We start from the raw sequence: 25,131 nt of genomic DNA on the forward strand, positions 1-25,131 counted from the left end.
AGTAGGTGATGGCACCAACTGTCAGATCCTCCTTATATAATCATATGAATCCATCATACATCAAGTATAGACATCACAGATGATCAGATCCATGAAAATGACACACAGAAATCCCTCTTCATGTCACGTTTTTTAACTGCCTAAAAACTGCACTTCATGAGGCACTAAACTTCATAAGACAAATAAAGACTGCCTCACACGTAAGACTAACATAACTAAGGTCCAACCATGCTAAGGGTATAATACATGATCCATAAAGTGTGAGACCATGACCATGGCTAACACCTAGCATAGCCCGGTGGATGGCTAGCACAACCATGACACGAACCCTTGCATAAATCATAAAGTCAAAATGCCTTATCCAAAACCTGAAATATCTAATGAGAAAAATTATGCCTTATCCATAGCCTTGCACCATGAAGTAAGCCACAAAGAAAAACCATAAGTAGAGCCTCTCTAGTAAGATACTTATAGCCTTCTGAATGGTTGCATAATCCCCCCAAGAGATAATCAAAACAAAACATAAAGGCATCATATAGAGGCATACATATCAAGTATGAAATAAGTATGATGGACAAACAAAAGAAATAGATCTGACAGTGGTACATCAAAGTAACTCATGAGCTAGGAGGCTCATGATCATCATGGCAGTCTGTAATTGACTGCTCTTGGTCATGCTGCTCATGTGATCCAAGAGGTAAAACATCCATACCATGAATCTTATTTGCTGTAAGCTCTCTGATTTGCACCTGGTTATGAATATCATGCAATGCATCATTAATATCAGCCTTGATAATATCAACATTAGAAGACCGATTTTCAGCATGATCAATCTGCTTAACACTCTGCAAAGCAGTAACCATTGTCACAAGTCTATGATACTCAACCTACATCTCATCAATTTTCTCCTTAAGATCATTCTTTTCATGAATAAATGCTTCCATATTTTTAGACACAAATGACTGCTGTAAAACTGCATATGGCTGAGATATAACCTGTGATATCCTATTAGCAATACCCACCCACTGGTCATGCATCAAAGTAGTCAATGTAGCTCTCATTGAAGCCAAATCTTGCTGCATAAAAACAGACCCATCTAGATCAACCTCCATGTCATTCAAGAGTTGCTTTTCAACCTTTAGAAGAGGTTGCAAAGGAGCATCCAAAAATACTCTATCAACCTTAATCTTAGCATTTTCCTTAGCCAACAAATCAAGTTCACCATTGAATTTATCCTACATGTTAGATGTCCATTCTTTGAAAGCAACTGAAGACAATTTACATTTAGCCAACATATCAACATAGCCATCAATCTGCCGCCGTAAAGCACCCACCTCATTAACATGCAATTCCCTCATCTTTTCCATTTCAATATGCATTTGTTCCCTTTTAGTCTTTATGTAAGCCAATTTCTCTTGCAAAGATTGCACTACATCCAAATTCAGTGCACCACTAGCATGCATTTCAGTCATAAATTGATGTAAACTTGTCATAAAAGAACAAGCTTCCTCAAGATTTTGAGGGATATAAACATTTGAAACCACTTTCGTGTCATTAGACAAACTAATACCCTGCTGCAACAAATCACTATGTTTAGGCATAGGTATATTCTCCATCTTGATCTTGGAGAATCTTACATTTTTCTTTACCCCTGTAATTACTACATCTTCATGAACATTTGCATTTTTTACATCATCATTCAAACGCTGCACACAACAGCCTCTGGAAACTCCAAAGCATTGCCTTTGATTGTGTGAGGTGTTGCAGCTTGTGTGGAGAGGAGCATGCCGCATCCTCTGCCGTATAGCACCCAGCCTTGGATGTATCTCATGGGGAGCTTTTTGCTAGCAGGCAGTTAGCTAGGGCTGTCACCTTCTGTATGAGGCTGGGATGCAGGACACGATATTCATTATTGAGGCAGGATCGTGCGCAGTGGTCGGTTTGGAGGCTCTACCCATTCGCTAGGTACTGGAGCCCACAGCAAACCACTTTGAGGTATGGGAGATAATAGGGAGTCTTACTAGACGGCATATTTGGAAGGTGCGGTATCAAGAGGTTTTTGGCGGAGAGAGACTTTCAGTACAGACAACTGTAGCAGAGCTTTGGACCTCCATCATCCACTCCCTCCGCGGCGTGGACTAGGTACAGGGTGAGTCTCGTCAGAGCTCCGATGTCATTTCATGTGCACTTGGAGCGGCCAAGACCTATTTTTTGTGATGCAATCAGGCAGCCCCAGATGGCGATACATCCCCCCTCCATGGCTTCTTGCCCTCATCCCCTCTAGACCACCTTGAGAGGCTTGTACACTTGATATATCTGTGACTCTGCATTAGCTCCAGCTAGTCTATTGAGCATGAGCACTTCCTTGTATTCAGGGTTTTTTCTGAAGTAATATAATTAGCCACACTTTATTTGCAAAAAAAAAGAATTACAACAATTAGCAAATGCACATATTACCTTAATAATCTTGGACATTGGACACCTTGTTGTCCCCAAAATTGGCACCTCTTTTGGTATTTCTTTAACTTGATTGCTAATGGAATGAGTACAAGTTGAGATTTACAATCTCCTTTGCTGTTCCAAAAGCCGCTTTGCTGTAGCAACAATCGGCAATCAATTCAAGCCAATTGCCCCTTGATTTTTTACCCAGGACTTGCACGAATAGAATCTCCAATTGGCTAAGTGCTCCCCCAAATTACAATGAATGGATTGGCGCTTGAATTCCCTGACAATTACACAAATTTGAGATGCTGAATTCAGTATACAATGCTTTCACCAATTGACACGGGTCCCAAGGTGACTGTCAAACACCAATTTTTGCACAAATTTAGGGTTTACAACAGAGATCTCTCTGTTGTCCACCAAATTTGGTTGAGATCTGCTCAAAATGGTTGAGAAATGTTGAGATCTCCTGAGAATGGATTGGAGAAGGTGAGAGAAAGCCACCCTCCTTCTGCATTTGGACTAACCAACTTCCCACCGCCAGGCCTCCATGTACCACCAGCCATAAGAAATACGATACCCTCCTCGGCCTCTAGCTATCCCATAGGTGGTGCCAAAAGGTCCGTTAGAAAGCCTCCGTGATGCTGTGCTCCGCCCAGTATCTGCTACGCGATGACACCCAATCCATGTCCTCCTACATGAGTACGTGTCTGCGAATCCTAGCTTTGTACTCCAGGAACCTTAGTGGCTTCTTGGCAACTGCAATGGCCGGCTATAGCCACTCTTCCGAATCCAACTCCAAAGGCGCCATTCCCTAAGCTCCTCCCAAAAGACATAGGGATCCAGTCGCCATGTCTTCCCCTGAAGGCCAACCACCCGAATCCTCCTTCATGAAAGGATAGCTATCTCCTCATCGTGCTGCTCTCTATCAAGGGCCAAACACCCCCCCTCGTGCACGATGAAATGATTGTTGTAATTAAGTGCTTAATCAGGGAATTACTACCCTTTCCAAGAAGAAAGGCTAGTGTCATGGTTCCATTGTTGGGACACCACTCAATCCCTTGATTTAATGGGCCCAAAGCACTTGGTTGCAAGCCAAAGCTTTATGCTAGTGCTGATTTTTGTTTTCAGCTAAGAAATTACAGCGAAATGTCTTTATACAGTGAGATGCAATCAAGTAGTAATGATGCATCTCAATATGAATATTCACATAGGAATGAAGGAAATGCAATGCTTGATCTTGGACAAGGCTTAAACCATGGACAACAAGCTGAAAATGTTGTTATTGGGCAAGATGCAAGGCCTTTAGGGCATAAGGAGGTTGATCACCGGCAAAGTAAAGAGGAATTTGATGACCAGTTTAAGAATCAGATGAGGACAGTAGCAAATCTCTTCACTGAATTGGCAAAGGATCCTCAATTTACCTGATTTTTGAATGCTCTGAAGAAGGACAACAAGGGCAAAAAGAAGAAGACATCTTCTACACCTTCGAGACAGCAAGGTGCACAGAAGGTAATGCTAAAGCCTTCATTTGAAGCTTCCAAAGATGCTAATGAAGCAAAACAGTTGGTACCTATGGGACAAGAAGTGGAAATGCAAGGTCATCATGGAAGTGCCAATCCAATGGATTTTGGACAGTCGGGGGCATGCATGCTATGAAGGTGCAGCCAGGATACTTTGGTGGAAACACGATTTTTCATGCTATGGTTGGACAGGGACCGCATAGGAAATGTATGGCACAAATCCCTATGGTATGCAACAGCCAACACATGGTGTGCAAGGCCCAATGTATTCTGGTATGGTTGGAAATATGCAAAACCCTATGTATGGCAGCATTGGCTTGATGCTTGGGGCATAAAGTAGCATGTTTGGTAATGCATCTGCAGCCCTGAATGCTTATGGGGCTCAAGGAATGAGTGATACTCATGCAAATGCTCCATTTGGTGTTGGTTTTTATATAAATTCAGTGAATGCACCCTTTTTGTAGCAACTAGTGTATGACAACTTAACACCTAAAGGGGTAGCAAATGACTATGATGAGGGTGGATAAGTAGTGAAGTTTGAGTCCTTCAGCAGTACACAAGATAGATTGAAAGCTTTGGCTTTCATTCAACAGTTTGATACAGCATATTCAAAGGGGAACTTCATCGAGTCCCGAAGATTTGAAAGGCAACTAGTTTCTTGAAAGGGAATGCATTGCAGTGGTGGTCTACTCTTTTGATGCAAGGTAGAGCACCGTCAACCCTGAAAAATCATCTTTAAACATACTTGGTTTTTACTAAGAATAAAGATAATATTGAGAATGTTGGAAACATATCTAAGTTAGGGAAGGATCGCATGTCATTTCTGAAAATGTATGCTGATTGCTTCTCTCAATCACGTCGAGGGCAGCTACCGCCTAAAAGGGCAGAAGATCATGGCATCGATCTTATCCCTGGAAGTAGCTCACCTAATAAGCCATCCTACAGAGTTAGTGCAACCCAGCAAGAAAAGATTATGAGTCAGGTGAATGAGCTATTAGAAAAAGAGTTTATTCAACCCAACTTATCTTCTATTTGTTCTCCAATGCTTTTGGTGTAGAAAAAGGATGGTCCATGGCATATGCGCATTGATTATCATGCTTTGAACAAAATCACGATAAAAATCGCTTTCTAATTCCTTGGATTGATGATATTATGGATAGATTACAGGGGACAGCCATATAGATTTGAAAAGTGGGTATCATTAGTTACACATTAGACATGAAGATGTTTCTAAGATAGTTTTTAGGATATCTTTTGGATTGTATGAGTTTCTTGTTATGCCTTCTGGACTTACAAATGCTCTTGTCACTTTTAATCAGATGATGGATCGCATCTTCAGAGCACATAGAGGATTTGTGGGCACTTTCTTTGATGACATAATTGTCTATTCAAAGAATGAGATAGAGCATAAAAGATACTTGGACATTGTGTTCAATGAACTGCATGAGCATAGGATGGTTATCAATGACAAGAAAAGTGAATTCTTTTCGCATGAAATCCACTTTTTGGGACATACTATATCTGCGGATGGTATTCGGATGGTATTCGCATGGGCATGAGATCCACAGCTTCTTGGGTTTATGTTCTTACTATAGGAAGTATGTACACGGATTTGTTGAAGTTGCATCTCCATTGCATGCTTTGCAGAAGAAGAATGTGCCATTTAGATGGACAACAGTGGAAATTTCAGCATTTGAAAAATTAAGGAAAAGATGTTTTCAAATCCTGTGCTTGTATTGCCCAATCTAATAAAGTCATTCATAGTTCAATGTGATGCATGTGGTAATAGTATTGGGGTTGTTCTTATGCAGGACGACCGAGTTGTGGCTTATGAGAGCCAAATTCTCCACGGTGTAGAAAATAATTTACACGTCTATGAGAAAGAGCTCTTGGTTGTGATTCATGCACTATCTATGTGGAAATACTATTTGTTGGGGACTAATTTTACAGTGCAGATAGACCATCAAACTTTAAGGTACTTTTTGACGCAAACAAAGTTGTCAGAGAAGGATATGAGATGGGAAAATTTTCTCTCTATGTTTTCATTTTTAGATTGTACATATTGATGATAAAAAGAATATTGTGGCTGATGCATTGCCACGTAAGCCATAAATTTCAGCCATCCGTATGGCTTATCACACTAACTTGGATGCCATGAAAGAACGATATGTTGTTGATTCAAACTTTGCTAATGTTTATAATCGGCTTTGCAATGGCTAGAGGCATGAACACTTTATGCTAAGAGGTTGATTTCTAATGATGTATGGACGACTGTGTGTTGCAAAGCAGTTAAGGCGCCGAGTTATCACTAAAATTCATGCTCCTCCGTATGCAAGGACATAGAGATACTGATGCCACTATCAAGGCAATGGAGCATTTTTTTCATTGGCCAGCTTTGAGGCATGATGTAGAATAGTTTGTGAGGACATGTATCATGTGTCAGAACATAAAGCATGATATGCAAAAGATGTTGGGTTTATTGTAGCCCTTGCCTATTCCAGATAGGCCGTAGCAGAACATTGCAATGAACTTTATTTTTGAGCTTCCTAGGACACCTATAGGGAATGATGGAATATGGACTATCATTTGCAGGTTTAGCAAATAAGCCCATTTCATTCCGGTGAGGAAGAAAATAAAGGTTGATCATATGGCACAATTGTATTTGCAACACATCTTTAAGTATCATGGTATACCAAAGTTGATCGTTAGTGATCAAGACCCTCGGATGACCAATTTATTTTGGAAGGGATTGTTTGAGAATAGGGATACCATGTTGAAATTCTCATCATTCTCATCATCCTTCCATCCACAAACAGATGGTCCGTCTGAGAAAGCAAATTCCACTGTGTTAGATATTTTGAGGTGCTATGTTTCAAACTACAAGACACAGTGGGAGCAATATTTTGCCCTTGGTTGAGTTTGCTTACAACACAGTGCATAGTTCCACTAGCAAAGCTCCATTTGAGATGCTTGAGGGTGGCAAGAAGGTACCACCTATCTTGCAAACTAAGGATAAGATCTTTGAGACTAATTGTTATGTGGAAAACTTAGATGCAGCCTATGCAAAGATACAATATGCACTTCAAGGATCACAGGAAAAGAAAAAGAGGGCAATTGATCATCATAGACGTGCCTTGCAATTTGCAGAGAATGATTATGTATTTATATGTTTTGAAAAGGCAAGGCTGAAAAAGATGAAAGGAAGAGAAAGATTGTATCTGAAGTTAAGTATAAGATATTATGAGCTCTTCTAGATGTTGAAGAAGATTAGCGATGCGGCATATCGGCTGAAATTACCTCCACATTGGCGGATACACAAAGCCTTTCATGTTAGTTTGTTATGGCCTTTTCATGGTGATGTGCTGGGGGTATGTCTACTGAAATTCAGCCTGAGGTTGAGGAGTTGGATGAGATTTTGGTACCCGAGCAGATTTTGGTACATAAGGAAAGAAAGGTCAAAGGTGAAGTTTCCAGGAGATACTTGGTGAAATTTCAGAATTATTTACCAATGGATACTAAATGGATGAAAGAAGATGACTTGGCAAACCATCCTCAGTTGTTGCAGCTTTACCTAGATGCCTTTCAGTTAGAGCCAACTGTAGTTCAGGCTCAGTCAGGTTTAGGAAAGCAAGGGTTCGCAGTATTGCTTGATGCTCAAGGGGAAGGTAGCACTTCCACTGCGTCAGTTGTGGACAGCTCTCGTATGTAGTGGATCTTGGATGTATTTAGTATGCATCCAAGGTACTATGCTAATAGTATGCTTGCCATGAGGTCACACTACTTAGTGTACTAGCCACTGTAAGATGTATGTAGATGAGTATGAGTTTTACTCGCGTATTGAAACTATACTTTTGCATTAACCTATGATTAGTTTGGCATGAATTTTGCCTCTATTTTGAGACAAAAATTCTGATCAGTTTCAGCTCAAATTTTTATCAATTTGAGAACCGTTTATGGTCACTTTTGGGATCAATTTTGCTTTAGTTTTTGCATTAATTGCAATGAGTTTGTGATCAGTTTGGGGTTGCATTTGCAGCAACTTGTGATCAATTCTCAAATCAGCAAGTGATCAGTTTATGATCAACCTATGTTGAGTTCTCAATGGTTTATAGTTGGTTCCATGGACAACAGCATATTAGTAAATGCCATTGATAGTTTTAGCCATGGTTTATGCTAAATTGATGCTTTTCTATGGTTAATAGTTAGAATAGTTAAGAAACATGAGTTATGGATGCATCGAATAAGTTTCTAGTAACAGTTATGGACTAATTTTTAGCTTTGTGTTATGTATATGCTGGTCGGAAATTTTCAACAAGTTTGAGGCATGTAGCATGGTTGGACAACAGTGTGCAATGTTGTGACTATGATGCCTTATGGAAATTCTAGTGCAGTATACTTTTCCTTTGGCACAATGCAATGCAATTGAGGACAATTGTAAGGATCTCAAGGGGGGTTGAGATACTTCAATTTTACTGATAATATTTGATTCAATTATTAAACAAATGTGCAAGGTTGTTTAAGTACATGTGATACACATGGCATATATTTCATGGTAACAGGCCAAGGATCCCGAGGACACAGTGGACGTCAAAAGGCAAAAGTTGTGATAAGTTATGCCAATTGGATTCTATTGGTCAGTTGGTATCAGATTGGACCCTAGGGAGTGGTTTGACTAATAAGTGTCAGTGGTGACATGAGGGACTAGCATTAATTAATTGATTAATACCAATTTAAGGATCAATCGAGGTTGGAGACGACTCCAGGTTGCAAATGGCCTAGCCAATTTAATTATCAACAGAGGTTGGAAACCACTCCAGGTTGCAAATAGCCTAGCCAATTTAATTATGGATGGGAACATTGAATTTTGGTCAAGGTCAGAAGGGCTGAAAGTAATTTTCATGATTATTTAATTTTGAAAATTAATTAAGTGGGTGGATAATGTTGAAAAATGGGTTTACAAGGCTGCCACTTGGCAAAAATGCCCATGCAAACCGAGAAAACGTATTTGGGGGACTAGGTCTTAGCCATTCAATTAGTTTATAGCTTTGGGGGGGGGGGGGGGCGGGGGAGAGAGAGAGAGAGAGAGAGCTATTGGTCCATTTTCTGACCAAAGAATAGCAGTTTGCTGAAGAAGACAATCATTTGGGGGCCTCAACAAGCAGGGGACAATATGGAGTGATCTTCCAGGGGCTGGCAACAACATTGCAACAACATTGCTAATCAGGTGACAACATTTTGGAGGTGCCTAGCAGGTGATGGCATTAAATGCAAATAGGAGCAGGCAGCAGGCAAAATTTAGGGTTTTCTTGGGAAGAAAATCAGATTTCTCTCTCATCTTGGCTTTCTCTCACCTTCTCCAACCCATTCTCAGGAGATCTCAGCATTCTTAGCCATTTTGAGTAGATCTCAGCTAAATTTGGTGGACAGTAGAGAGATCTCTACTGCAAACCCTAAATTTTTGCAGAAGTTAGGGTTTGAAAGCCACCTTGGGACCCATGCCAATCGGTAAAAGCATTGTATACTGAATTCAGCACGTGAAATTTGTGTAATTGTTAGGGAATTCAAATACCAGCCCATTTGTTGTAATTTGGGGCAACACTTTATGAGTTGGTGGTTTCATTCGTGCAAGTCCTAGGTGAAAAATCAAGGGCCAATTGGCCCAAATTGATTGCTGATTGTTGCTATAGCAAAGAGGCTTTTGGAACAGCAAAGGAGATTGTAAATCTCAGCTTGTACTCATTCCATTAGCAATCAAGTTAAAGAAATACCGAAAGGGGTACCAATTTTGGGGCCAACAGGATGTCCAATGTCAAAGATTATTAAGGTAATTTGTGCATTTTAAGTTATGTTCGCTATTTGCTGTAATTAAGTGCTTAATGAAGGAATTACCACCCTTTCCAAGAAGGAAGGCCGGTTTCATCCACTCATCTGGGAAGCCCTTTGCTAGAGCCCTATTGAACATAAAAGCAAGGAGTGGAGCCAAAATGTCCACTACATTAATGAAGTGCTCACCATGTATACCTATACAATCCATGGATCATCCATGCTGTAGATGCTTGATCTATCTCCTCACTATATCATGTGTGAAGAAGGTGGATGTGGTAGGGTGGGGCTTTGGTGGGTGGGAAATGTGTGGTTGGTGTGGTACACCATATAGTCCCTCTACACAGGAGTGCCATGTCTTTGGGTCATTGATGGGTGTGGAGCGACATGGCTCCCATAGTCCGCGCCATGTTGTGACTGCATCTCTGCTCATGAATAAATGGTATAGATCCTAATATTATACCTCATATGCCCGTCGTTTATGATGAGTTAAGGTCTTCATCTGCCTACATGCTTCTCTCTCTTATAATGGTCCCTAATCCTTTCTGAACCTAGACATGTCTATATAGGTCTCTGTACTCATAATCTTACCATTTGTTTTTGAGGCATGGTGCCTGATCAGGTGGATCTGTTAGTGCGTGTGGAGTGTGGAAAGCTTTGGAGAGTAACCAAGTGGAGGATAGAGGTGAGCTAGGAGATGAGTGCCCCTAGAGGGACATTATGCAAAAACTATATGAAGGCATTATATATATGATGGCTATATATGTCAGCTAGCTCATGTCTGAAATTGAGTGTGGTGGTTGGGATATGGGTAGTGGTTGGAATATGTGGGTGTGGTGAGGAGGATAGGGTAAGGGATAGGTAGGTATGATTTGCTTCGATCGGACAGGTGGGGATGATGAAGAATTTAACTAGTACCATTGTCTTGATGGAGCCTAGTACATAGTCTATTGTGCTGGAGCTAGTGGGCTGGAAGCAAGTCAATGCTCCGGATCCAAGCCATTTCTTCATCCCATTGTAAATCAATAGATGGTGTTGCAAACCCTAGCTCTAGTAGGTACTAGCCGCAACAAGTACTATCTCCTCCATTATTAGTGGATATCTTGCATGTGCCTACCTCCTCTATTTCCATCCCTTGTAGCCTCCTTGGATCCTGAAAATCATGTGTCACATTGTCTACTTTGTGTCTTGGCATTAAAATCTCTTACCAAGAGACCTCTCTGTGTCTGGAATAGCATACAATCTTATCTAAGAAGTCTGGGGCATACTACTCCTCCATCCCCCTCTCCCTCTTGCTATTGGGGCTCCCTAGTAGCATATCTCAACCTCCATGGAGGAAAGTAACAGAGGGCAATATATTGCATCTAGTGGGGAGGATCTCCACTCTGATCCATATGTATCGCGAGTTGGGATCTCATGCCATGATGTGGAGTCTATCCTGTAGCTCTTGCTTGATCAGTAGTGCCACTCTTGATCCTCGAGTGGTGCCTTGATGTTTCATGTGCTTCTGTATGTGGTCTCCCACACATATCCTTGTACTCTGGGTAGTCCCCTCTTGGGACTCTAGTGTCTCTCTATGATCAAAATCAGCTCATGAGCCTCCATCACCTTCTCCATCCTCCATGTGTGTGTCCATAATGAGCTGTGACAATTCCATACTGTCATCCATATCTCTGAAGTGTCTTTTTTATAGCCGGCATATTCCTATTCAACACCATCAATGATGATTTGGCCATCTCTATACAGTGTCTTCTTGCCGTCCTTCCTAGCTTGGATTATTTTGGGCATCTTTGCGCGCCTATGTTCCACCTGCATCTTAGTAAGATCATCGTCAAGGTAGATAGGATTCCTTGGAAGTCTGCATAGTATGGCTACCTTTCTCATGAAGGCCATCCTTTCCATTTCATCTTGAAACCTCAAGATGAGTGTGTGCTTTTTGTGGGTCCTTCCCAACTCTCCAGGCTTTGGTAAAGGAGAGTGCTTCTTCCTCTTTGTATGTGAGGTGTATGCACAAAGGATGGTAGATATATTAACGTCTTCTAAGGCCAAAATCAACCTATGAGACAAAACCTTGTGTTGGGATGTAAAGGTCCTTTATTCACCTCCGTGTATTTTACACGTGTATTGTTATGTTGTACATGTGAATGCACCCTTACGGGCCCTAAGTATAAATACATTTTATTCTTTGTGTACCAATACATTGTTGGTACACTTTCACTCTCACTCACCTGCACATTTCCCCTGCTGCAAATCTTCACGCTTCTGCTACCCGCGCTCTCCAACAACTGGTATCAGAGCTTCGGCTAAGGTGCTCGCGCTCCTCGGAGTCCGGGCGAGACATCTCTAGTGTTCGCTCACGCGAAATCAACAGGTCGTTTTTAATAGGCAACAGTAGATTCAGTCAGGCGACAGGTCGTTTTTGACCTGGCAGGCAGGGACAGGTCGTTTTTGATTAGGCGGCAGAAGGATAGGTCGATTTTCATCAGGCGGCAGCAGGACAGGTCGTGTTTGATTAGGCGACAGCAGGCGACAGGCTGGCGACAGCTTCCGTGGCATTAGGCGGCAATTTCCAGGTCACGACAGCAGGCGGCTAGTCAACGGCAACAGATTCGTCACTTTTTTCAGGCATTTTTCCTTCATTTTTTAAAATTTCCTGCAAGCAGCCCCCTTACTAAGGGGGGTTCGCGCGTGGAAGCACAGTTTTCAGATTTGTGCAAATTTGAGCCTGGAAATTTGGGGCTTTTCCCAAATTTGATGCTGTTTATGCTCGACAGTGACATCTATGTCAAAAATTGCAGACATTGTGCGCATTAACCTCAATTAATTTGGGGATTTTGCCAAATTTGTTGGAATTTTGCTCATCCGAGTAAAATTTCTTGGCATTGGACCAATAAAAATTGGGGTTTTTTCATGTATTGATGTAATTTTGCTTAGCTGAGTCAGTTTGGCTGACATTTGCGCACATTTGGACCTGGAAATTTGGGATTTTATGCAGAATTTGATAAATTTCTGCATTATTTGTCTGTGAGGCGGCTGGTTTATGTAAAAACAGCAAAGGATTATTGCTGGTTGGGCAAGAACAGTAGTGTATTTGCTAGTTCAGCTTGTGCTCTTGCAGAATAGTTCACTTACACTTGTGTTTGTGATAAAAATGGCTGCAATTTCTTCCAGTTCTGACATTAAGAGTTTGATGGAAATCAAAAGGTTTGATGGTCAGGGTTTTGATCTTTGGAAAGATCGTATGCAGGGCATATTGTTCTTAAAGGATTGTGAGGATGCTTTGCAGAAGGATAAACCAGCACAAATGTCCGAGGCAGATTGGGCCAAAGTCAATAAAAAGGCTGTGGCTTATATAAAGATGGGTGTCACTGATGACATTTTGACAGACACTAAGGGTTTAGACATTGGTCATGCAATATGGGAGAAGTTGAAGACTACCTATGAGATCACCACACTCGTTAATCAGGTGCATTTAATGCGCAAGTTGGTGAATATGCAGCTAGATGAGTCCAAGTCTGCAGCTGAGCACTTGAGTGCTTTTACTGGTATTTTAAATCAGCTCAAGGATGCTAATTTGGATTTTGATGATAAGTTGAGGGCGATCTTTTTGATCATGACATTGCCTAACTCTTGGGAGACTTTGGTTGTTTCTCTCAGTAATAACCCCAATCTCACATATGATGGTGTGAGGGGTTCAACCTTGAATGAATAAATTAGACGTAAGTCTAGTGGAGAAGGCAACAACTCAGCTTATAATGTTAGAGGCAGGGCTGAAAAGAAAAATGCAAATGCTAGACAGAGAAGCAGGAGCAAGAGCAAAGGAAAAGAAAAGAGTGATGTTACATGCTATTAGTGTGATCGGAAGGGCCACAAGAAGCCTGATTGCAGGTATTATAAGAAGGAACAAGAGAGAAAGAAGAATGCAGGAGACAAAAAGAAGAAAGAGGAAAAGACAGATGCATCTGAGGCAGGCAAAGGCAAGGAAAAGGCCAATGTGGCCTCCAGTGTTGTCATAGAGGAGCTCTCGGATGCAGAGGCTGATGTATTATGTGCAGTGGATTATGATGCCCTTGTATGTCACATGTAGGATATGCAGATCACCAAGGCTGATGTGATTGATGCACTTTTGTCAGTTGATGATGGTGTCACTCAGACTTGGATTGTAGACTCTGGTGCCTCTTTCCATGTGACTCCATGCTTAGAGTGCTTTGCTACTTTTGATGCAGGCTGTTATGGCGAGGTTTACCTTGGAAATAATCATGCTTGCAGCATTGATGGGATTGGCACCATACACTTGTCTTTGGATAATGGGCAAGAACTTGTGTTGAAAGATGTTAGATATGTGTTTGGCATCAAGAAGAGTTTACTATCTGTTGGACAGCTTGACTTGCATAGTTACACCACACTGTTTGGTGGTGGTTTGTGGAAATTAAAAAGGGGTTCCATGCTAATTGCTAAAGGAACCAAGAATGTCACTTTGTATTGTCTGCACTGTAAAGCTTTGAATGGCAAGTTTCTTGCAGTTGCTGAAATTGGCTGTCATTTGGAGTTATGCCATAAGAGATTAGGCCATATGAGCCAGAAAGGACTTGATGTCCTTACCTCTTTGAAGAGGGTTGATGGAAAAGGCTCTAAACTTGATTTTTGTAATGACTGTCAGTTTGGAAAGCAAATGAAAAATTCCTTTTACTCTGGTGTCTCCCGCAAGTCAAATGTCTTGGACTTAGTGCATTCTGATGTATGTAGCATGCCTGTGAAATCGTTGGGTGGTGCTGCATACTTTGCCTCTTTTATTGATGATTGTTCCAGGAAGATTTGGGTTTATTTGTTGAAAAAGAAAAGTGAAGTGTTTACTATTTTTAAAACTTTTCATGCATTTGTGACCACTCAGACAGGTAGAAAGCTGAAATGCTTGAGAACTGATAATGGGGGTGAGTTCACATCTAATGAATTTAAGTCCTTTTGTGACTTGCATGGAATCAAGAGGGAGCTTACAGCCTCTTACAGCCCTTCTTCAAATGGTGTGACTGAAAGATACAATAGGACCCTATGTGAGAGAGTGCGGTGCATGCTGTCCACTACTAATCTCCCTCATGACTTTTGGGGAGAGGCACTTAAAACCGCGGTTCACATTTGCAACCGCTCTCCAAACAGGTCCTTAAATAATGGCATCCCTGAGGAGGTTTGGTCTGGCAAATCGGCCTCATATGACCATTTACGAATATTTGGCTGTGATGCTTTTGTGCATGTTAGAAATGAGCTGAGGAATAAACTTGACCCGAAATCCACCGAATATTTTCATGGGCTATGGTGATGAGGGTGAATTTGGCTATAGAGTGTGGCTACCTCAGTCTAAGAAAATTGTTCGCAGTCGTAATGCTATGTTTAATGAGGCAAAGTTGCTGAAAAGTACTTTAGCCTCTGATGAAGACATGAAAAAGGTCAAATTTCAGAATTTGCAGCCACCTATTACTTCATATGATGAGCCTCATGGTGCTGTACCACAGGCTGAAACGGATGATCAGCCGGTTATCTTTGAGCCAGATGATGATGGACAGCAAATAGAAGCACAGGGAGGTCATCGACAGCAAGATAGACTTGCTGATTATGAAAATGCAGGTGCTGGAAATGAAAATGAAGGTTCTGTATAGCATGAACGGCATGCTGAAAATGGCTTACAGCAGCCAATAAATGCTGAAAATAACATGCCTCCAGATGTAGATCCGATTCCTGAGAATGTAGATCATTGGATACGCAGGTCTACATGCCTAAGAAGGTAGCCACATAGGTATGACTCCTCTTTGCATTATGTGATGCTTACTGATGAGGGTGAGCCTCTGACATATAAAGAGGCCAAGTCATGCAAATTCAGCAATAAGTGGGAGCTAGCTATGCAGGAAGAGATTAAATCTCTGTATGCTAATGATACTTGGGATCTTGTGTCGTTGCCCAAAGGAAGAAAGCCTCTTCCAAACAAATGGGTTTACAAAGTAAAGACAGTTGATGGGAAACCCAAGTACAAGGCAAGATTGGTTGCCAAAGGGTATGCACAGAAGGAAGGGATTGACTTCCAGGAGGTCTTCTCACCTGTCGTGAAGATGACTACACTACGTGTGCTTTTTGCTCTCACTTCTATATTGGATTTAGAGCTGTACCAAATGGATGTGAAAACAGCTTTTCTGCATGGTGACATTGATGAGGAGATCTACATGAAACAGCCGGAGGGTTTTGTAGTTCCTGGAAAAGAGCAGTTGGTGTGTAAACTAAAACGTAGCTTATATGGGCTGAAACAAGCACCACGGTAGTGGTACAAAAAGTTTGACACTTTTATGCTCTCTCATGGGTTTACACGCAGCCATGCAGATCATTGTTTGTATATGCAAAAGGATACAGATGGCAGCCCTATCATACTTGTTTTGTATGTAGATGATATGTTGCTAGCTGGGAAGAGAAAGACTAGCTTGGATGCTCTCAAAGATTAGCTGAAATCAGCTTTTTCCATGAAAGATTTGGGGAATGCAGAGCATATATTGGGCATGAGGATTCGTAGGGATAGAACGCAGAAATTGGGCATGAGGATACGTAGGGATAGAACGCAGAAATTGGGCATGAGGATTCGTAGGGATAGAACGCAGAAATTGCTGTTCTTATCTCAAGAAAAGTACATTGAAAAGGTATTGGACAGATTTAACATGGCTGAAGCTAAGCCTCTCGGAGTACCCTTACCTCCATACCTTAAGCTTAGTAAAGCCAACAGCCCAAAAGATGACATGGAAGCCAATGCTATGAAGGGAGTCCCTTATGCATCAGCTTGTGGTTCTCTTATGTATGCTATGGTGGCTACTCGTCCAGATATTGCTCATGCAGTGGGAGTTGTCAGCAGGTTTATGTTAAATCCTGGCAAACCACATTGGGAGGCTGTTAAGTGTATTCTTAGATATCTAAAGGGTACACAGAAAATGTATTTGCTATGGGCAGGGTACACTTAATCTGCAGGGTTATTGTGATGAAGACATGGCAGGTGACTTAGACACTCGCAGGTCCACTAGCGGGTATGTCTTTACAGTTGCTGGAGGGGTGGTCTCTTGGTGCTCCAGGTTGTAGAACATCGTAGCACTGAGTACTACTGAAGCTGAATACATATCAGCTACTGAAGCTTCTAAGGAAGCTATATGGTTGAGCAGACTTGTGGAGGATCTCGGCATGTCTATAAGTACTCCAGTGTTGGGATGTGATAGCCAGAGTGCTGTGTATTTGGCTAAAAATGGCATGTATCATTCACACACAAAGCATATTGATGTGCGATATCACTTTATCAGACAGATTCTAGAGGATGGTCTAATCACATTGACCAAGATCAAAACATAGGACAACCCTGCAGATGTTCTCACTAAAAGTCTAGGCAAGGCTCAGCATGAGCATTGCATACAACTAGTGGGAGTTGGTTAAAGGTTCACTCCGGACCTTTAAGTGGGAGGTTGTTGGGATGTGAAGGTCCTTTATTCACCTCTGTGTATTTTACACATGTATTGTTATGTTGTACATGTGAATGCACCCTTATGGGCATACATTTTATTCTTTGTGTACCAACACATTGTTGGTACACCTAAATAAGCTTGTCACTCTCACTCTCACTCACCTGTACATTTCCCCTGCTGCAAATCTTCACGCTTCCGCTACCCGCGCTCTCCAACACCTTGTACAATGTTGGTCGTCACTAAATATCAAAGTGTGACGTGCTAAAAGATAGTCAATCATATACTGTGAAAATAAACTTAGGTGATGTACAAAACAAAATAGTGCTCATATAGGGATACAATGGGAGGATGAGATAGTATATGTCTAACTGTGTGGCTGAATAATATCCCCATATATAGTTTCATCCAATCAGGTTCGGTGGATAGAGAAATCATACATCTCGAATGAAATAGTATGACGATAGCATCTAGACTGTGCCCTTGACTCTATTATCTATTGCTCATGTCATTGGTGGATCTCCCTCATCTCTCTCTGATGTATCATCTGTGTCTAGTACCCCTATATCTACGGGCGGCATGCTACTATGATCTCCTCAGCTTTGTGGAGTCTGGACTGTCACCCCTCTCTATTTGGGTGGTGTGTGTGTGTGGTCACTATCTAGAAGAAATCGGTGAGCTATAACTGATATCCCCCGCTCTGTATAGTGCCAACCTGTAGTAGTGATGTGTGGAGCCTTTGAATCTTGACTAGGAACTAGCCCAAGTGGTGCTTGTGTGGGGATTCCATGACTAGTTTGAGGGAGGTGTCTCCTCCAGATAGCAAGGGGTACCTAGCTCCAACTGCAGTATAGGCTTTGCATTTGCAAATGTAGTGCTTCTTGCTCTCCACCTCCTCATGGCATAATCTGCAAATCCGCTCAGCTCTAGGGATTTGGGCTGCTCTCCCAGTCTCAATCTTGAGCTAGTGGGAGGATACTCGAAGCTGGCCAATGGCTACCCACCTCTCATGTGACATGTATACATCTAGGTATCCAGGTCTCTCAATGATGACATCCATGGTAGTCTTCATGAAGTGGTCTCTGTAGTAAGACATCTTTGGGTGTAAACTTGAAATGATTTCCTTTAAGAAGGGTGGAGAATCAAATTTTGGATGTGCAGGAAGTTAGCCTATAAAAGGATGAAGTAAACTGTGCTTAAGTAGGTGGAGAAAATGTCTCTCACAAATTTAAAAGGTTCTATGAAGTGTGTGGGGCAAGATGGAGCTCACTGCACCATCCTGCACAAAGTGGTGTGGCAAAATGCATGAATAGGGCCATTAATGAAGCTTGGATTATGAAATTTGGCTGTGTGAAAATCAAGTTCAGAGGCCTACTCATTTAAAATAAGTTTCTAATGTTAAGAATTGACCCAATACCAAAATTACAAAATATTAGCTCATGAAATTTCACAAAGCATTTCTAGATGAGGGATAGCAGATTTTGAGAATAAACATATTAAATCTGAGTGGAAAATTTAAACTTATTTCCTAATATTCTGAGGTTATTAGATAAAGAAATAGATTAATCGTACTTATATGAAGTACTAACAGTTTGTGATAGAAATATATATGATAACAAATAGATACTTAAACTGATACAAATGCATACAATAACTAGCTAAAATAGATACAACTTTAAGTAGGCTTTACAATTCTGCACTGCAGTTGATGATATGCAATCTGTAATTAAATACTCTTTTTAATATCATCAAACTAATTATCTATTTTTTAAATTTATAGTCTTAGTCTATGTCAATTTACTCCTATAGTCAAGGTAATCAACCCTAGGTTCAATAGTTAGTAGCTTGGGTCATAGACAAAGGCCCAGCATGCGGATACAAGGATTTTCAAGGGAACCACTCTTTTCTCATCATTGGCAAATATTTGAGCAGAATCCCCACTCTCGATTACTTGACAGCACAATGGTCTTAGGGACATTGTCATAGATGGGAGCCTACTGCTAGTATTATTGCTTGGTACAATTGGACTGCAAGGTACAGCTATACTATTGACCTCCAATATGTTTTCACTGCAGAGTTTCTTTCAAGGATTTAGCAAAGATCATCCATACTCTCCACAAGAGAAGGGAGAGGTTGCAGGGTGGTTCTGAGAGGAAAGATGCTTTCATGTAGACATCAGATTCCAGCACCGTGTTCACCTAGCCCCTCCTAGGGGTTTAGCACTACAGGCCACTAGATTGGTTGCTCACACAACCATTGTATTAATGACGTACTTAGTTGCTATAGGTCCTTTCTACTTTGTATTTCTATCTCAAGGGGATTTTCTCTGAGGTGTCATTCATAGAATATTTCTTTGCTTGAGACAAAAATATCTTAAACTGGGAATACAGTAAATAAGTCTGGATACTAGCTTCAGTAGCCTATTTTAAACATCTATCTTACTATTCCGGATTAAGTCTGAGTCAAAATTGGAAAGTTTTAGCTGACAAAAGGTACTACAATACATGCACTTATGATGGATAGCTCACTCTCAGCTTAAGTATGCACAAAAATGTGCCTCAGGTTGGCCAGGACCCTGATTTATGCCCAGAATGACAGAATTTTACTTACAAGCTACCTTTCCATAATTATACTTCTTAAAATATATTGATAATTGGGTAAAATACCTCTAATACAAGTTCAAGATCTTTTACAAGCTACAATGTTACTTTTTATAATATTTTCAAATTCAAAATGGATTGAAATTTACTTTTCCTAAGAAGTTAGGCCTCTATACAGGTTTGAACTTGGAAATTTAACCAAGTTTGGGTCAGCTTGGAAGCCTACTTTGGAGACAAATAACTTTTTAGGTATTGAATCAGTTCAAGTTCATACTTAGAGGGTTAATAGCTAATGAAAAATTTTATAAATCATCTCCTAATTATGGATTGCTAGTTTTGAAGTTAAGGTTACCAAAATAGGGCCCAAAGTTTGCTGAAAGACTATTGCTGTGAAATATGGGTAGCTCACTTTCTTAGAAAATATCCCATGAAATATTAAGATTTGCAAAAGTCGTAGGCACTAGAAATTATAGATCTTATTAAGGGCTAAAACTTTCCTAGTTACAGCATCCTCATTTCTGAATAGATAGAAAGATAAAGTACCTGGAAAAATGTATTCTGAACATGGCTGGGCTGGTGTGAATAGGCAGCAAGATGGCAACTTGGATTATAAGAGTTGGGCATCAATGAGGGGAAAAAATATCAGGTTGCCCAATATGTAAAATGAGGATTAAAAAGGAGGTTAAGAAGGAGATTAATAAAGTGATTAAGCCAATAAAGCTTGAGTAAAAGCTTTTGTATTACGGCTATGGTATGACAAAGGCAGTGCACCTCCATGGATGATCTTGGAGATGAGAAAAAAAGCATTGCAACCCTCCAAATTGTTATCCATATTGTTTGAGATACATTGGTTAAATGATACTCCTTCAGCTATTTTGAGTGTCCCAATTCTCATCTATTTGATTTTACGGGAGAGATCCTCTGAACAAGACAGTCTTAAACTTTGTTTGAGTGTTACAATGACTCACCCGACTCATTTAAACTCATCTACCATGTATCAGCCCTCCCTCAAACTTACCTTTGTGTTATGAACCTGCTCCGGGGTTCCTTTGAAGCAATGCAAACCAATCCGCTTCCATAAGAGAGTTGCAACTGCATCCTTATTGTGCTCTTCCCCTAAAGGGTACAAATCCTTGAGCATGGCCAAAACCATGAACTTGTGCACTTCTTAAATAGAGGTTTTATCGGCCAGGGCTGATGCTCATTGTCCCCCCCTAAACCATCCTTTTTGCTGAGCTAGAAACTTTAATGAATCTTGTGTTCTTTAATGATGTTTTAGTGTCCTTTAATCTCTAGTCTAGAGACTCTAGGCAACTTTCTATTATGTTTGCACTTTACCCTGTTCAACAAGATCTACTACCATAGTGAGTGGTGCATTCATCCATCCTAATAGAGGGTAAGCATAAAGTTTCCTCTATAACAAAAAATTACACTGGGAGCCCTTAGCTGACATTTTGCTTTGATGGTCAAAATTTCATGTGACTCAGATTCTCCACACAGCAAGCTCTGGTTCTGTACATCACAAACAGTTGGAGGCCAAATTTGACCTATAGGATGAATCAGATAATTCATTACATTTCACTTCAGGTATTAGTGCCATGAAGGCACATAAGAAGAAAGAAAAGAAAGAAAAATAGAATGGAATAACCTCTGAGATCTTATGACTCATAAGAGCTTTAATTACAGCATCAAGTTTGATTACAAATATAGAGGATAGCTAAATTCCACTAGAAGATACATTTACTTCTGGGTAAGTGGAGTGCAGAAATCCCTAATGACCACTTTTCGTCCCCAATACACTACTCACTTGCCATTTCTTCATGTATCTCCGACTTTGGCTAATTCTGTTGGCCGAGTTTTGAGCTGGGGTGGGATCAACTCATCTACTATCCACACTTTCATCCCTTACAGGAACTTAGGCTGCTTCACCACTACCATCTTCTCTGTCATATCCATGTACATGACCTTTGCTTATGTGCCTTTTGGGATAATGATGGAGTCTCCCAAATCTACGAGAGGGACAACCCTGCTTGACTATGCTTGTAAAACATTGGTCTCCAGGATGAAATCTTGTTCAAACTGTGGAGCAAGATTCTCCCTATCCCATTCTTGGGTGGTCGAGAGAGAGAGAGAGAGAGAGAGAGAGAGAGAGAGAGAGAGAGCAGGGTACCTTTTTTTCGTAATTAATACGAAGCAGCTAGAGCAGTAGTAGTAGTTGCAGCATGGTGTGCCCAAGAGTGGCACTCCCACTAATCGGACGAATCCAAAGGAGGAAAGTGCCTGGATGATCACGGAATCATCTCTGCAAAGCATGTAGCATGATACAGGGAAACGGGGCCTGACAGACAATTACTCGCCACTATAAGGAGTACAGAAGAAAGGGAAGAGATTTTGGGGAAGAGGCATCGAGCAGAGCGGCAGCTGTACCAGGAGTGATCCTGATCTCAGGCGCTAGCTGATGCTATTCTGGACAAGTGGCAGATTCATCAAAAAATCTTAGTGAACAGAGGGCGGCAAGTCATGAAGGTAGGACGGAAACATCAAGCTCAGTTCACAGGGTGGCCTTATAATCTTTGGCAAGTAGTCTGAAAGTATATAGTTGAAGTTTGCATTCAGGTGTACCCATATCATAGCATCACACTACATAGAATAATAATTCTTATATGGTTGGGGGGCAGCTCAAGCTCATACAAAGTGGGATGATTATGTATGAGACAGTGAGGTTGCTGCAGTCACCCAGGAAGAGCTGTTGATCTTGGGGAGCAGGTTTGAGATCCGATCTGCAACAACTTGGCCAACTCTCTTTCTCTCTCTCAAAGGACATGCCTCTCGTGTTAGATTGTTCACAGGAAGGGATGACACCATTCTGTGATTCCAGCTGAAGTATTTTGATGCAAGAGTGCAGAAGCTTAAACAAGAAAATCAACAACCTGGTCTTCACTGAACTTTTATTAAAAAGTCGTCTGTTCACATCATAGATTGTTCGGGCAAAAATAGTATCTATCATCTGGATCTCCCACAGGTAAGAAAAAACTAATGTTGCAGAAATCTTATCAGAGTTTTTGTTCTTTTTCCTTATAGCCCAGGTTATCGCAATTGAGATGGGGAACTCAAGTCTCTCACCCTGCTAAAATGTAAATCTAAGATGATAAGCTAGCTTGAGAAATGTGTTACAAAGAGAGAGAGAGAGATTTTTGGGCAGCCCAAATACCCCACTCCAGCACAACCACATATGAAGCTCGTGTATCACTTTCTTCGATGCATAACTGGACCATTCGGAATGCTTTTCTTTTTGATTCTGCCTATAATGTTCAGCGGCATATTGCTAGGCTTAAGGGCCTCTTGTATTGGCAGCTAGATCTTCTCCAGCATTTTGACATGCTCTCTAGGGAGGACTTACGTCCCTGGCATATGGCAATTTCCTCCGCGTCTTTGCCATGACTTTGTAACTCGTAGTACTGGAACCTCTTCACATGATGGCTTAGTGTCATCATGTATCTTGTAATCAAGTAATCTTGTATTTTTTTCGTAATTAATACAATTACCTTTCACGAAAAAAAAAAGAGAGATTTTCTTCTGGAGCTGACATGCAGACTGGACAGGTACATAATGTTTCACCTCCTCCAGAAATAAACAACAGCATCAAGGTAAAGCTGTTACTGGTGAATTTATTGTTTCTTGGCAAAAACAGTTATGTTCTTGACAAATGTCTTTCCATTACAGATGGAGGTTGGCATTGAAGATTGTCTACACATTGAGTTTGAATACAACAAAAGCAAGTAGGTGGCACACTGCCATGGTTTTGGGAAATTCAGGATCTTGTAGTCTTCCAATTCAGATGTTAAAGATTATTAAGTGGATAACTTAAAGTTTTATGAGACTGAATCAATACTTTTTCATCCACACGAAATGCCTACTGGTCTTTAAAATCCTTCTGAGGATAACTCTTAAGTTTTATGGATGCTGATTTAATACCTCTTTTAACCACATGAAGTGCCATCTGATCTTTTTAAGTTACGTGTAGGTATCATCTGAGGATAACTTCAAGTTTTATGAGGCTGAATCAATACTTTTTCACCCACATGAAATGCCTTCTGATCTTTAAAATCCTTCTGAGGATAACTCGAAGTTTTATGGATGCTGATTTAATACCTCTTTTAACCACATGAAGTGCCATCTGATCTTTAAGTTACGTGTAGGTATCATCTGAGGATAACTTCAAGTTTTATGGAGGCTGATTTAATAGCTCTTTCATCCACATGAAATGCCATCTGATCTTTAAGTTGCGTATAGGTATCATCTGAATGATGTGGTGATTGGCAAGATATATTTCTTGCTTGTCCGCATCAAAATCAAGCACATGGAACTTGAAATTAGACGTCGTGAATCGACTGGATCAGGCCCAAACTTGTATCTGGAGACAGAGACACTGGCAAAATTTGAGCTGATGGATGGTGCACCAGTACGTGGTGAGTTTAAAATTCATCTCCTGTATATCTACCTAAATAGAGGGGATAAGACAACCTGCTGTTCTTTTAATATGTTTGCTTGAGTTTAGTGAAAGAAAAGAGCAGGGAAAGGGAAGCTGTCTTTCCTCTATTAACTAGTTACAAAGATGATACAGAATGATGCCCATGAGTATTTATATAAAAGGCTTTGCAGTGCTTGGCAGAATGAAGCAATGTGTGGTTGTTGTGAACTTTGAGCTGTTTAGCAAAATTTTCTCCAAGTTTCTCTTTCACATTTGGCTTCATAAGCTTATGATTTCATCTGTCTGAAATGAACAGGTGAGTCAATACCTATTCGGTTGTTCTTAACCCCATATGATCTCACACCGACATATCGAAATGTAAACAACAAGTTCAGTGTGAAATACTACTTGAATTTGGTTTTGGTGGATGAAGAAGACAGACGCTATTTCAAACAGCAGGAGATCACAATGTACAGAAAGGATTGAGATACTCTTCTTATCTATACATTTCATAATCTGGCGGTTTTCCAAATGGGAATTTTTGTGTAGAGCTATTCCTTCCTCTGAGTATGTAGCCATTGCCTGAATTAATAAGTAATGCACGCAAACACACGCAAGGGCTCTCTCTCTCTCTGGCATATGCTGACAAATGGTCTCTGACACCTGATGAATGGTCTCATGAACAGATTGATGTGAATGGTTTGACACCGAGCTGTCTCACGAATCATGACTCTTTCAAATGGTGTGACATGGTTTGCTGACGTGAATGGTCTGATGTGGGACTGCTAAAAGACGCT

The 25,131-nt window shown here is 40.8% G+C and overlaps 1 protein-coding gene and 1 pseudogene across 1 annotated transcript in view; both read left to right on the forward strand.

The window, feature by feature from the left end:
* LOC148014793 (vacuolar protein sorting-associated protein 26A-like) overlaps positions 1-24,882 on the forward strand; it is a 155,193-nt gene extending 130,311 nt beyond the window's left edge. The window contains exons 3-6 of the mRNA XM_087666056.1: positions 23,466-23,510; positions 23,587-23,642; positions 24,157-24,332; positions 24,651-24,882. Coding sequence (XP_087522182.1) covers positions 23,466-23,510; positions 23,587-23,642; positions 24,157-24,332; positions 24,651-24,820 — 447 coding nt within the window. The 3' untranslated portion in view covers positions 24,821-24,882. The remainder of the gene's footprint in view (positions 1-23,465; positions 23,511-23,586; positions 23,643-24,156; positions 24,333-24,650) is intronic.
* On the forward strand, positions 13,402-19,413 carry LOC148014794 (uncharacterized; annotated as a pseudogene).
* Positions 24,883-25,131: the final 249 nt, after the last annotated feature.

This window comes from Lygodium microphyllum, chromosome 24 (genome assembly GCF_053477565.2).
Source record: "Lygodium microphyllum isolate KBCC chromosome 24, Lygodium_microphyllum_v1.1.10, whole genome shotgun sequence".
NCBI lineage: Eukaryota > Viridiplantae > Streptophyta > Polypodiopsida > Schizaeales > Lygodiaceae > Lygodium > Lygodium microphyllum.